Source organism: Jaculus jaculus, chromosome 7 (assembly GCF_020740685.1).
Source record: "Jaculus jaculus isolate mJacJac1 chromosome 7, mJacJac1.mat.Y.cur, whole genome shotgun sequence".
Lineage (NCBI taxonomy): Eukaryota > Metazoa > Chordata > Mammalia > Rodentia > Dipodidae > Jaculus > Jaculus jaculus.
Window position 1 is genome coordinate 20,080,742 of NC_059108.1, and position 15,013 is coordinate 20,095,754.

A 15,013-nucleotide genomic window follows, 5' to 3' on the forward strand; every position below is an offset into this window, starting at 1 on the left:
ACCCTCTTTTCCCTTGATCCATCCCCCATTCCGTTGGAGACCCTCCTCAGTGGAACTGCATAAAATAAAATATAATAAAATAAAAACTTGGGTTTTTGAGCCCAGTGTCTCAAGCATCAAAACCTTGCCAGGAGCAGGTTGCCTTAGCAACAGAGGAGCGCGTCCATCCCACCCAGCGATCCGTCTGGCTCCGGGTCCATACGCCTCGCACCCTACTTCCGCCCTCACCTGCCCGTGGGGTCCATGGGCCCACCATTGCGCGCCGCCGCGGTGCCTGATTGAAAATATGACAGTCAATCGATAAAGACTGAAAGTTATGCTTTCATCATCACCCTCGCTTGATTTTCCGAGATATGAATGCTAGATAAATCAACCATTCGTGCGCAGGAGGCTAGGCCGGCCTACGGGTGGGGGTCGGGGAGTCAGGCAGCGCCGTGGGCAGCAGCGCGCCGAAGGCGACGTGGACCTGCGCGGGGCGGGCGCAGCCCCTCCGCCGGCTCCAGACCGGCCTGCGGGGCGTCGGTGCGGCTCCACCATGTAAGCTCCCGTCCTTTCCTGCCCTGCCCTGTCCTGCCCTGCCCCGCTGCCCGGACCCGCACTGACGCTGTCCCGCTCTCTCGCTCAGGTCGAAGGTGTCCTTTAAGATCACGCTCACGTCGGATCCGCGGCTGCCCTACAAAGTGTGAGTGTCATGGCGGCCTCGGGCCCAGGCCCGGGCGGGCAGGGGTCCCCGGTCTTCCCCCTCGGCCTGCCCTCCGCTCCCGCGGCTGCTCTCCTTCCTCGTCTGCCTTCATCCCAGGGCTACAGCCCCGAAGCCCGTTCTCCCCCGAGCCTGCAGGGAGCCGCCCCGTGCTCCCCGTCCCCTACACCCCCGAGGGCCACCCAGGCCTGGCAGGGAAGGTGGCCCCGCCTCGACCTCCCCTCGGAATTGATTCCCTGAGCTTCGTTTGCACGAGGCTCCCTGTCAACCACTTGCACCAGCTGTTACGGGAAACCGGCAGACGTGTCAGCCTGGACTCTTGACATGACTTGACAGCCTGTTGTCCGGTGTACAGAACTCAACCGGGAACGTCAGAGTAGCGAGCCACGGGTCACGCTTTGGCCCAGTAAACGTTTACTAAGGAATGGCATCTGTCGAAGCAGGACACGGTGGGTGGGTGGGTGGGGGGGTGTCTTTACCTTTAGCAGTTGAGTGGATGGGTGAACACGTGCCTAAGACCACATACTTGGCCCCCATCTTTTTTGTGATTTTGTGTAAGCGCTCAGTGATTGCAGCTGCAAGCCCCATGGGATGTGGGAGGGCACCGGGGCTTTCATAAGATTGTATGGGACAATTTGTGTAGATACAGCCTATCTCGTTGAACTGCTAATGGTTGTCAGGTTTTGTGACTTCCATCCTTGACTCATTTATTTTCCCAGACTTCTTTTTTCTCCCTTAATTTTAACACCTTATCTCAGATATTCATGACCACAGCCCACAACCTAAGGAGCTCTAGTAGTTGATGGTGCCATCTCTAAATTGTCATTTTCGGGCACCCTCATAAACGGGGAAGGAGGAGGGAGAGGGAGAGGGAGAGAATGGGTGTGCCGTGCCGGGGGCCTCTGGCCATTGCAAACGAACTCCAGATACATTCACTATGAGGTGCATCTGGCTTATGTGTGTACTGGGGAATCAAACCTGGGTCCTTAGGCTTCACAGGCAAGTACCTTACCTGCTATGCCATCTCTCCAGTCCCACGGTGCTACTTTTAATCCATTTTCACACTGCTTTTATTAACACTCTTTCCAGTTCCATACTTAATTCTTCCTTATGCAGCTTAGATTCCATATTCTACCTTTATAAATCGTTTTTTTTGCAAACATTCTCAAGTATGATGCCTTCCTCTTTCTCCATAACATACTTTTAAATACTGACTCTGAACCCACACATCTTTGTTCATTGTACATAGCTCAATATTCCTGGGAAAAATTACACAAGTAAATTGTTAGGTTATAGTTTTTTTGTGAAAAATTTATGACTAGCACTCTACCATATCCCCCAAGTTTTCTTGGTTTCCTACTTCCCAGAAAAGCAAAAATGTTGCACAACTTTTCCCCCATAGCTCTCACGAGAGGAGAGTTCTCTCATCTCTTTCATCTTTATGATACCTAAAACCTCGTTGGTAGTAAAAACACAAATACTCTTAGGAAAAAACAATTGTTTCAAACATCTCAGGATAAAGTTGGTTAGGTCAAGGAAACTTCTTCCTTAGTCATTGCGTTTTCCCTCTGCTGCATTATCCTCATCAGCGTGTGAATGTGCATTAGCGCAGCAGTGAGGAGGAGAAGGGATCATAAGACAGTCTAGGAGTTCCTGGAACCTTGGACCGTTGTATTTAATATATCACGACTTCATGAGTTTGATCACAGCTGCTTAGGCGTGTGTGCTGTGTCGGCTTAGTGTGTAACTGGCTGTGTGCAGCCTGCAGAGGTACTCACCGAGTACTAGTACGGGCTGGGTAAACTGGCAGGTTGCTGATTTATTAGGGTTGTAAAACTGATGGAGCTTAAGAATTTCATTTATATTTTCTGTCCCCCTAATAAAAAGTAAGAAAGGAAAAAAATGATACCCATTTTCATCCTTTAACAGTGTAACACACTGGAAGCCAAAAATAGCTATGTGTACTTCTCTTTCTGAAAGTTGTGTACTATGTAGTTGTTGATATGATTCTTGTATTCATTTAATTTGTAGTCTGACCGAGGAACCTGGGCATTTATAATTGAGATTGTCCATGAAAATAGTTGAGATATTGTAAAGTAATATGGAGATGGCAAATAGGAAAGCTTCAAAGAAAAAAGTTAGCTTTCTAGTTACTCTTCCCTGTTTGAAAGGTTATTGGTCTTTTGTGTTTAATCATTGTCTCTGAATTCTTTGAAGCCTTTTCTGGCCTCTTCATTGTTAGTATGTCAATTTACTTAAAAAGATTTTTTCAGCCGTGTGTGGTGGCTCACACCTTTAATCCCAGCATTCGGGAGGCAGAGATAGGAGGATCACTGAGTTGTAGGCCACCCTCAGACTACATAGTGAATTTCAGTTCTGCCTGGGCTAGAGTGAAACTCTTACCTCAACACCCCCCAAAAAAATAAAAAAAAAATTATTTGAGAAAGAGGTAGAAAGAGGCAGACCAATGGAGAGAATAGGTACACCAGGGCCTCCAGTCACTGCAAGCAAGTGCTTGTAACCACTGAGTCATCTCTCTAGCCCTGAATTTACTGTTTAACTTTGAAATTGGAAAATTCATGACTGACCGTGGAATGAAGATATTTTTAAAAGTATGAATTTAGTGTTCTTGGAAAACTTGCTATTACTGTGTCATTTAAATCACACATCCCTCTCCAAAATATTTCAGATTTTATTGAGCACTTTTTCAGAGGTGAGATGCAGTAAAGTGGACTGTGAACCAAGGAGAGATTAACCTATTAGAATTCATTTCAAGCAGCAGTCTGTACGCTGTACTTACTTTATTAGCCTGGTTTAAAAAGCATGTCAAAGAGCCGAGTGTGATGGTGCACGCCTTTAATCCCAGCACTCGGGAGGCATAGGTAGGAGGATCGCCATGAGTTTGAGGCCACCCTGAGACTCCATAGTGAATTCCAGGTAAGCCTGGGCTAGAGTGAGACCCTACCTCAAAGAACCAAAAAGAAAAGGCATATCAAGCCAGGTGTGGTGGTGCACGCCTTTAATCCCAGCACGAGGGAGACAGAGGTGGTAGAATCGCTGTGAGTTCGAGGCTACCCTGGGACAACATAGTATAGTGAATTCGAGGTCAGCCTGGACCAGAGTGCTAGATTAGATCCCTACCTCAAAAAAAAGCATATTAATATTCACCTTTACAGGTTGTTAGTTTTCATGTGGAACTTTGGTTATTGTCATACAGCTGTTGGTTTCTTGTAATGTTTTTAATTAAGGTAGTGTGATGTTGTAATTTAAACAGCCAATTTTGTACTGGAGAGAAGACTAAGATGTTAAGGTGCTTGCCTGAGAAGCCAAAGGATCCAGGTTCAATTCCCCAGAATCCATCTAAGCCAGGTGCAGAAGGGGCACATGCAGTGACTAGAGGCCCTGGTGTGCCCATTTGCTCTATCTGCCTTTCTCCTCAAAATAAATAAATTAAATAAATTTAAAAAGAGGGAATTTTGAAATCTGAAAGACAGCTTTAGCTTCAATCAGATTTGGTACTATGAAAGAAATAAGGAACAAAAGATCTATTAAAAAGAAAAGAAAAAAAATTATGTTCTGAAATTCTTTTTTTTTTTAATTCTTTTTTATTCTTACAGACTCAGTGTTCCTGAAAGTACACCTTTTACAGCAGTCTTAAAGTTTGCAGCAGAAGAAGTAAGTATACAAGTCCTAATGATACCTTTATCTTTATGAAATAGGGTTGCAGGGCTGTTGCAGTCAGATTCGCTTTGCTGGCAGAAATCACCCGAACAAGAGTAGCTTGTGGGAAAAAAGAGGCTTATTTTGGCTTACAGATTTGAGGGGAAGCTCCATGATGGCAGGGGAAAATGATGGTATGAGCAGAGGGAGGACATCACCTCCCAGCCAACATAAGGTGGACAACAGGAACGGGAGAGTGCCAAATACTGTCAAGGGAAAACTGTCTATAATACCCATAAGCCCACCCCCAGCAATAAATGCCCTCCAGGACATGTTAATTCCCAAATCTCTGTCAGCTGGGAACCTAGCATTCAGAACACCTAAGTTTATGGGAGACATATGAATCATACAGCCATATTCTGACCCTGGCCTCCATAAACTCATAACCATCCATGATGTAAAATGAAATGCATTCAGTCCAACTTCAAACATCTCCATAGTTTTTATCAGTCCCCATGATGTTCAAACATTCCCATAGTCAAAGGCTTTTTTATTTATTTATTTATTTTATTTATTTGAAAGCGACAGACAGAGAAAGAGGTGGGGGCGGGGGGAATGGATGTGCCAAGGCTTCCAGCCACTACAGACAAATTCCAGATGCGTGCGCTCCGTTGTGTATCTGGCTAACGTGGGTCCTGGGGAATCGAGCCTCGAACCGGGTTCCTTAGGCTTCACAAGCAAGCGCTTAACTGCCAAGCCTTCTCTCCAGCCCAGTCAAAGGCTTTTAACTAAACCATAATACCAAAATTTCCCCCTGATTCCCATAATGGCACAGAATAAACATTCATTCTGCAAAAGATAGCACTGGGCATAGGAAAGAAATATTCAATCAATGTAAGATTTAAACCGGGCAAACATCGAACTCTACCTCCAAGTCCAACAACTCTAGTCAGTGAAAAGTCTCCAAGTCCTATAGTTCTAACCAGCGACAGGTCTCTGGAGTTCCAATCTTGCCCCTCCAGCTAGGCTACTCACCATCCTGGAAAATTTCATCCAGGGCCAGCAGCTTTCCTTAGCAGCTATCTCATGGTCCCGACATCTCCATTGGGTCTCCACTGTAACACACAGTCCATCCTCACGGCTCCATCAGGTCTCCATGCAGGAATCCAGCAAACCTGTTCCACATTGCCCATGGCCATTTCCAAAACAAAAGACTGTATAGTAAATTCAATGACCCTCTCTTTTTTGCATTTCTTATACTTCATAATACCAGGTGGGATGCCAATTTGTTAATCCTGGGGGGAGGGTGGTGGAATAAAATAGACTTTGAAGAACAGGAACACTCCTTGAGCAGTCAGGCTCCTTCAAAAGAGTTCTACATTCTTCCTGTTGCCCCAGTGCAGGTCAGCTGGCCTAATCTCAAAGGTTGTAATCTCTCATACAATTGCAGCTGAATAGGCAGAAGTTTAAGCCCAAAGATTTCATTTCTTTTCTGTGCCATATCCCTTTGCTCACACCAGTTCATTTCTACACAGAGCAACCCTGCACAAGGTCTCAGAACATGGGTAAAACAGCAAGCCTCTCACACAGACTACTTCTAGCCCAGTCCAGGCAAAGCTCATTCTCACCTTCATAAGCCAAACCTCACAGTCCATAGTTATTACTGCATTCAGGTCTTTCAACTCTGACCAGAATAGTCCATCAAGCTGTACTTACAGCACTGCAGGGTATCTCTTAGGCCAAGATTTCCAATCCTTCCACATTCCTCTTGAAAATCGGTTCTAGAAGGCCAAAAACACACAGCCAGGTGTCTAGAAGCAACCCCACACCTGGTACCACTTTACTGTTGCAGTCAGGTTCCCATTGCTGGCAGAAATCACCCAATCAAGAGGAAAAAGGTTTATTTTGGCTTACGGGCTTGAGGGGAAGCTCCATGATGGTAGGGGAAAACGACGATATGAGCAGAGGGTGGACAACAGGACTAGGAGAGCATGCCAAACACTGGCAAGGGGAAACTGGCTATAATACCCATAAGCCCACCCCCAGTAATACACTGCCTCCAGGAGGCGTTAATTCCCAAATCTCCATCGGCTGGAACCTAGCATTCAGAACACCTAAGTTTATGGGGAACACCTGAATCCAACCACCACATGTGTGTTTGTTTTCTTTTTATATGCATGTACTGCAATTCACTTTTCTGTGGGTTTGAAATACAGAAGTTATAACTACAGTAAATTAAGTCTGTCTTTTAGATACATATGAGTTGTGCAAGTTGACACATCTGCTTAGTGAGCAGTTGAAAATTACAAGAAATTTTAATGATACTGAAGGTTCCAGTGATACATAGTTTGTAAGAACCGAACTGTGATCTGTATGCTTGATGTTTATTAGCATGTATAAGCATGCGTACTGCCAGCAAAGTTTTGTTTGGAAAAGTGTCTAGCTTTTAAAAATATTTTGGCATTTTCTGTTTGTGAGAAATAAGACTTTTCTCCCTGAATTAACTAGATTCATGTGTAAAGCAGGGCTAGGCATGGCAGTTAGGAGAGTAGCTTGAACTGGTCAGGTTGTCGCCAGAGTATAGTGAGGAGGCTCCAGCTTTCTGTTTTAATGGTATCTTTAACTTAAGTCAGTTCATTCATTTCTGTCTTCTCCCCACTTTTATTTTGTTTTGTTTTTGTTGATGGTGGTTGGAGGTAATAATGCTAGGGATCAGTCCCAGTACTCCAATTTGTTAGGTTGAAAAAGAATCAGTTTTATACCCTGACTTTTCTGGTGTGTGTTGTTGTTTGATTCTCTGAGTAGGTCTTAATATTCACCAAAATATTATAGTAAAGTAATATACAGGTTCAGAGTAACAAGTGGAAATATTCTGGTTCAGAAAGCTGACATTCACAGAAAAATAATTGTAATAACTAAATAAAAACCCAACCGCTCACAACCTTGCCACACACTTGTGTCAATAAGGGAAAGTCGGCCATCCTTTCATGCCCACAGCTTCATGTAAATTGTTGAAGGAGCTAATATCTGTAGTCAGTTTTGGTCTGTTTTTCCTGCAGAATAAATTGAGGTTGGACATGGATCTGAAAGCAGTATTTTCATTGCTTTTGTGCATCTGTATACTGGGAGGAAAGATTCCTGGTCTGGAGCACAGCAGATTACAGGGTTAAGTAGTAGCTCTGTGTAGGCTGTAATTTTAATACATACTATAACTTCCATTGTATGTCCTTTAAAAGAATTTATTATTTGCAAGTGGAGAGACGAGGAGAGATAATGGATGTACCAGGGCCACTTGCCACTACAAATGCACTCGGGATGCATGCACCATTTTGTGCATGTGGCTTTTAAGTGGATACTGGGTGATTGAACCCTGGCTGGCAGGCCTTTAACCACTGAACCATCTCCAGTCCTGTATGTCCTTTTTGATGCAAATACACAGAGTCACATTGGTTTTCTATTGAAAATGGAATTAACTCTCCAAGGGACAAGAAGTAGAAAATAACACTCTTCATATGACAGCATGTATTGATTATAGTTCTGAAGTAGTTTGTAATTGTTCCTCTTGGGCATTGTGCATTTTATAAGGATCTGACTTACTGGCAGATGTAGGAAGGGCTGTTAAAAGATAACCTAAACTATAGGGTCTCCAGAAAAATGAAAACTAAGGCACACAGAATAAATTTTGCTTCTCGGGAAAAGCTTGTCCATAGTGCAGGACTTAAACAAGTGTTTCATGACAGTCATGGTGCCTCCCCAGATTACAACTTGTAACTCTCGGAACAAGGACAAACTGTCAGTGATTGCTTTTGGCTTTTAAATTTGCAGGTATATTGCTATGCCACAGGCATGACTGCATCACTAAGAGTAATCATGACCTAAAAAAGAACAAAGTAGTGTAACTAAAAAATCTGCAGCATTCTTAGTTTTAAAGTCCTGAGGTGTCGTATATTTTAAGTATCCTATTAGGATTTTTGGTGTTTTGATGAGCTCAGCCTACATTCCTTAGGTAACTTGGTAATTTCTGGATTAATTTTTACATTACTAGTCATTGAACCCCTATAATTGAATATCAGCTTATATAATATGACTCAAAATATATGCCTACTACAAGATCTGTGGTTACCTAAAAAGAAGCTCTGTTAAGTAGGAGTGTGTACACAGTGGTACATTGCTTGCCTTGCATGCATAGGGTTCTGTGTTCCATCCCCAGCACCATTTTATAGGTGACCTTTTCAGTGCTTACAGCAATGTCCTTTACATGCACCTAGAGCAGAATCACACAACAGCAAACAAGTACTACCAAAATGCCCCCGCCCCCGCACACACACACAAGAAACACATGGATAACTGTGATTAATGGCTAAAATCTATAGAAAACACATTTTTTGTCTTTCCTTTTTCAAGTTAAAGTATTAGCAGTATACTAAAATCCAGAAGACCACTAATTTCAAGCAGTTTCCAATCCTCTTTATAAAACTCAGTCTGTTGATGAACTTAATACATAGTGCCAACATGCTAAGAATCTGTGGGAGAAATGAACAGACTGAAGATGTGATAAGTTGTCAACTGCAGTAAAAGACACAGCCCACCTTGTTTGCATGTCATATTCCATTAATTCAAAAAGCACATAATTATCTAACTCTGAAATAGGTTGTGGGAATCTTCCTGTCACTGTGGGCCATGTGGCATTCACATAATGCTCTGTCTACACCCAACTGAACTTAGTTGTGACCTAGTTATAATACTGTAATCTCCTGAGGTCAGTGTCAGCCAAGTCATTTAAGAATTTGAGCAAGGAGTACAGGCCATGGTTATTACTGAAAATTTTCTGGAGTGATCTCTTCTTAAACAGAGCAATGTCAGTTTGGAACTTGGAATTTTAAAGTATTCTCATTAACTTATGTTGCTTACATTTTTTTGCTTTTGCATGAAAATTATGTATGGTGCATGTTTAAGTATGAAAGAATAGACATTGATAGGGGTTTTGGCTGACATTATTTTTCTTTTCATAAAACATATAAAACAAGGAGCATTTTGAATCATTGTTGCCCTAAAGATAAACAAATGCATTATTTCGAGTACATAGTTCTTTAAAGAAAATTATAGCACTTTCTTTGATGTCACTTACTTATTATACTATTATATTGAGTAATTTCAGAACTAAAGAATGAGTAATAAATATTCCATTCTTAATCTTTTATAGTTTTATATATGTTTTTATGTTTATATGTTTCTCTTGTTCCTTTTAGTTTAAAGTTCCTGCAGCAACAAGTGCAATTATTACCAATGGTAAGAATTCACTAAGTCGTAAGCGCTATAGACATTGTTTAAAAGTAATCAAATTAAAAGCGACTTGAATCCAAAGCCCCAGGTATATTAGCATGAGTCTTATATTTGATGGTAAACGGAACTATTGTATATGATGAGCTCTTTTTTGGTACTATTGATAGTGAAAGAATTTTATAACATCTTCTGTCCTTTTAATAATAATAATAATAGTAATCCTTCAGATTATTATCGAAGGTGGCCTTTTCTGTAGCAAGGTATTTTTATTTTTCATATAAAGATGTATCAAAAAGTACATTAAAGAAAAAGATACAATAAAGTATGGAAACTTACGCAGGAATGAACTATGCTGTATTTCTTTCCTGATGGAGTCTGAGATTTTTGTTTTATTTTGCTTGAGGTGTGGTTTGTACATGTGTATGCATGTTCATATGCATGTCAGTGCATGTGTGTGAGTGCATGTATGTGAGTCCATGTGTCTGGAGACCGGAGCTTGACATCAGGCGTCTTCCATAACAACTTTGAGATAGGGTGTCTCATTGCGGCCAGAGCTCACTAGTTGGGCCTGTCTTGCTAGCTAGCATGCTTTCAGAGATCTTTTCTCTGCCTCCAAAGCATTGGGGTCGCAGGGTCATACCACCGCACTGCACATTTGCATGAGTGTTGAAGGTCCAAACTCAGGTCCTCACACTGCTGTGGAAAGTCTTGCTAAACCGACAGCCATCACCCCAGCCTGAAAACTTTTCTACAAGCTTTTGATACTTTCTCCAGTTAGGTAAAAATCTGGGTGACCAGCTAGCTAGTCTTGTAGAAAGTAGCAAAGCCTTGACTAAAACTTGCAGAAAGGGCTTAACTGCCTTTGAAGCAGCAGCTGAGTGCAGATGGTGCTAGTGAGAGGGCCTGCGCAGTTAGCATGGGTTGAGATGAGAGGCGCGGGAGCTGCAGCACGGTGGAGCTCAGAGGCTCTGCTGCTGCCATGGAAAGCTGTCCTGCTTTCTGGAAAGTGTTTAGTTCACAAGTGAATAATTTAGAAAACTGTTTCAGAATTTTCAACAATGTCAGTAGAGCTTAAACTAAGTGACTTTGTGAGCTCATTCATCTTTGAGATTTTATACGTTCCAGCAGCATAGAAATGACTAATGATATATGTAAGGTGTTTCTTGCTTGGGGAAGAAGTGACAAACATTGTTATGTATTTCTTGTAGCAAAATAGGATTATAAAAACCTCTTTTGATGAAACTTAAGATCGTTACACTTCTGATACTCTAGTCTGTCCGACAGTGTGTATCAGCACATAATAGGTCATAACAGACAAGTAACTTACCTGAAGTATTGTCATCTGTGTTGTGGTATTTAAGTGGTTCAGGTTGTGTATGGACTCAAGGCAGCAGTATTGTGATAAATCTGTTGCTAAATGCTAGCTTCACAAATAATTTCCATATTTCAACTTGCATTCTAGATGGAATAGGAATAAATCCTGCTCAGACTGCTGGTGAGTATGCAAACTCCATAAACTTTTAGTGGATTTGTATGAATCAGGTGATACAAAATATGTAGTATGTTCTAATTAGATTTGGGATTTTTCAGAAGACACAGCTGTTGTATAAGTCTATAACTTAGTAATAATGCATTTCCTTATTATATGTGGTTTGGGCTGCAAGTAAATGAAAACCTGACTGATAATAACTTAGGAATAAAATATTTAATAAAGATTTGGGGAGGTGTCTCAGTGCTTATGAGCTCTTGCTGTTTAAGCATGAGGACCTCAAGCTGGATTCCACTTCCCAAACCACACATGAAAAGCTGGGCATGGATATACATGTCTAAAGCTGGAATGTGGAGGTTGGAAACCAGAGATTCACTGGGGCTCACTAACAAACAGCTCCCAGTTGAGGAAGTGAGCCTGTCCAAGGAAATGCACTCAAAATCAGCGGTAAGAAGACAGCCCATGCTCTCTGCATGCATGCGTATGGGGCTCCTATCTCTAGACAGACATGTGCATACACAAGTACTCTACGTGTGCACTCCAAAAGAGTAATCGATATGTGTAACATAGAAGTCTGAAGGTAAGGTTATGTTTGCCCAGAAGCTGTGTTTAAGAAGGCCTCAAACTACTAACATCGCTTAGGGTGATACATGGATATGCTAGCTAGTCTGTGTTGTGTTACATTTTAGTAAAGGTACTCTTAAGCTTTTTTAAAGTAGTTTAATAACTACATGATTTAATATAATGAACCCTCATTCTTGAGCAGCATGTACTTTGAAATTAATGTATTCTGAAGTACTTAAGTATTATAAAAATTGTATTTGTTACTAGAATCAGTAATCCTAAATTTACAATTTTATTAAAGTTTTGAAAATTGAGTTATTTACCTATGCAGTAAACATAGAGGTAGGAGAGGGTTTTGTCATTTCTGATTCTAGGAATTGTTCGTAGCTTATGTGAATTTAATCACTGCTTTCTCTGGCATGTTGCCTCTCATGATGGAAGTGTGTATATCAGTGTGTGTATCATTGAGTGTGAATGCACTTCAGCAAAGGGACCAAAATAAATCAGGACATTTTTCTATCCTTAGGTGTTTTATTGTGCCTTAGTTAATGCTTATAATTAATTCATGTTGCATTTGCTAGCATTTTCATGTTTGGTGGTAACCAAGTGTTTTAAGCATTAGTTGGTTTACAAAGTTGTGGAGAGAATAGGAACAGGCTTTTCAAGGATGGAATTGGATTTAGATGATACTTGTGGTTTTGTTAGCAATTGCTGGCATATTAAGATAACTTGTCACTTTTTAGAGACCTAACTTTATATTTTGTTTGCTTATATAGGAAATGTTTTTCTAAAGCACGGTTCAGAACTACGAATTATTCCTAGAGATCGTGTTGGAAGTCATTAATACATGCAACTTGGAGCACAGTTACTGACCAGAATAAATATTGATGTTTGTTGTTGCTGTAAAATTGAAATCAGGTATTTAAGATACTATGAAAATAACAAGAATCAAAGAAACAATGAATGGTGGCTCTTCTGTCCCTGTTGTTCATACTTTTCATATGAAGTGGGAAGCCTCATGGGTGGAGGGCACGACCTCCAGAGAAGGTGGTACAGTTGATGGTTGCTACCTCATCACAATTGAGAGTTCACTTGTGGCACATGGATTATCTGACTTGGCTAATAATTCTTAGCCAGAACATTTTGAAAGCTAAAGTTCACTGTCACACTTGTATTTGAGTTAAAATATAAAAGGATTATGGGTCATGGATGACAATTGACTTGATACTATCTTACTTGCAAACTCGTAGTTTGATTACTCTATAGTCTGATGACGTTAATAGACATTTCAGTGAAAAAAATCTTAGTTTTTTAAGTTTCAACCTTAATATATCCTATAAATTTTAATTTCTAATCATGAAGCCAAAAGGTGAATTTTTAAATCTATCCATTGTATCTATAAATATTTTAACTGCGATCTTGCAAAATTCAGTGTTTATAATTGAATTGAGAAAAGTAGAAACATCTTTTGTTGAGTTATGTATTCTTTTAATACCAACTTACATGACAGAAATCCTCAAGAAACCATTTTTTGAGGATATTTTTGAACAGCGTTCAGAAAGAATGTTGTTGCAGAGGAGACCTGAAGTGTACGCGTGGCTTTGATCAAAGCAGCACTGACTGGATGTGCTGATGAGCAGAACTCGCTGAAGACCTGGCCTTTAAGGCAGTGTCACTACTAGTCATCTTGTGGATAAGAAGCCTGGGAGGGAAGATGGGAAAGCCCCGATGGCCCGACTGGGACAAGAAAGCAAAGGACAGCAGTGACAAGGAACAGCACCGAGCTGCAGGAAAATTCCACGGGCTGGACAAACCTAAAAGAATAGGTTGTAGAAAAGCGAAAGGGAAGACAAAATACATGACATAGACTTAAGTACCAGGTGACAGAGAGGAGGCTATATTATATGAATGTAAACACTTCAGAAATACCCTTGATGAAGGTCCGAAGAAAGATTTGTCCATACAGAGAAAACCTTGATCTCTGCTGTCTTGAAGGATGAATTAAAGGCTCATGACTCAGAGCGGGGGCTTGAGCAGCTGCATTTGCAGTAGTGCGCTCTGGAGGCAAGGGGAAGGCAGGTTCTCACTAACTACTCGCTACATCCATGGATAAAGCTCTAGGACCAAGTTTTACATTGACATGTTTGAGTGTTACAGGGCCTCAGTTTTATTTATAAGAAAATGTAACACACAGCATATGAAAGCTACATTAATGGTTTGGGAAATTACTAGATATTGATCACAAATTATCAAAGCAGAGGGTACCAGCTGATACAGGTAATTCTATTTTTATAAAAATCTAGTACTTAGTGACCCGGCTCTTTATAAAATTAGGCCTCAGTTAAGCAGAACTGTCTGAATACTGTCTTTTAAGTTCTGGGCTTAATTATAATTGTCTTCTTTCTCCTCTTATAACACAAGTCTGCCTGCTGCTTGTGCAATCCACTTAAATGTCCTTTGCTATGAAGTGATATATTTAATACTTATTTGTTTGGTTTTGAAAATTAAATTGTAATCTCAAAAACATGTATTAAGCAACTAGATGTTTTATTATTAAATGTGATCTGTAAGCTCTTTGTGCCTAATGTTTTAAAGCATTGTATTTAAATGCATTACTGGTCCATAATGAATATCTTAGGAAAATACATTTTCTTATACTGTAAATCATATTGTCTACTTACATTTTATTACAACTTTTGAGCTAGTTTATTAAAAGTGCTGTTTTATAGGAAGAAATCAAAGATGCGGACTGAGGGATGGTCAGCCAGTACAGTGCTTACAGTCCTCAGTAGCAGCATAAAGGTGCCAGGGGTGCTGTGCACTCACCGGCCGGCCTGATCGCTGAGCTCCACGTCAAAGAAAGACCTTGTGTCAAAAAAGTTGTGTGGCAACCCTGAGGGTGACGCATCAGGTTGCCATCGGCCTCTACACGTGACCATTCTTATACTTGCAGACAAGAATTCATATGCCCACATGTGCATAAAAAATACAGAAATAATGGCTGAAAGGCAGGGAAGTAGAAATATACTCTCAAATGCAAACCTGGCATTCAGAAGAAGTAGGTATAGTAATTGACTAGACTGAGTAGTTTTCAGAATAACCTAGGAAATTAATAATGTTTCTGGAAAACATCCCTGAAATTCTAACTCAGTAGATGCAGAAATAATGTGTGAGAACCTATGTAAAAAGGAATTCTGGTGATTGCTACTAGATAGGTTGAAAATTAATGAGAAAGCCAACCTATTGGCTTTAGAATGGAAAGATTTAAAAGGACAGGATTGCTAGAATGCATCCTTTTCACTGCTTTATTCTGGAGT

General features: G+C 40.9%; 1 protein-coding gene across 1 annotated transcript; it reads left to right on the forward strand.

Moving 5' to 3' along the window:
- The first annotated feature begins 243 nt into the window (after positions 1-243).
- Ufm1 (ubiquitin fold modifier 1) lies at positions 244-14,360 on the forward strand. The gene is made up of 7 exons (XM_045155533.1): positions 244-270; positions 365-537; positions 626-682; positions 4,318-4,375; positions 9,610-9,649; positions 11,106-11,138; positions 12,473-14,360. Exons 1-7 carry the CDS (start codon positions 244-246, stop codon positions 12,538-12,540), a joined length of 456 nt encoding a protein of 151 aa, XP_045011468.1. The 3' UTR covers positions 12,541-14,360.
- Positions 14,361-15,013: the final 653 nt, after the last annotated feature.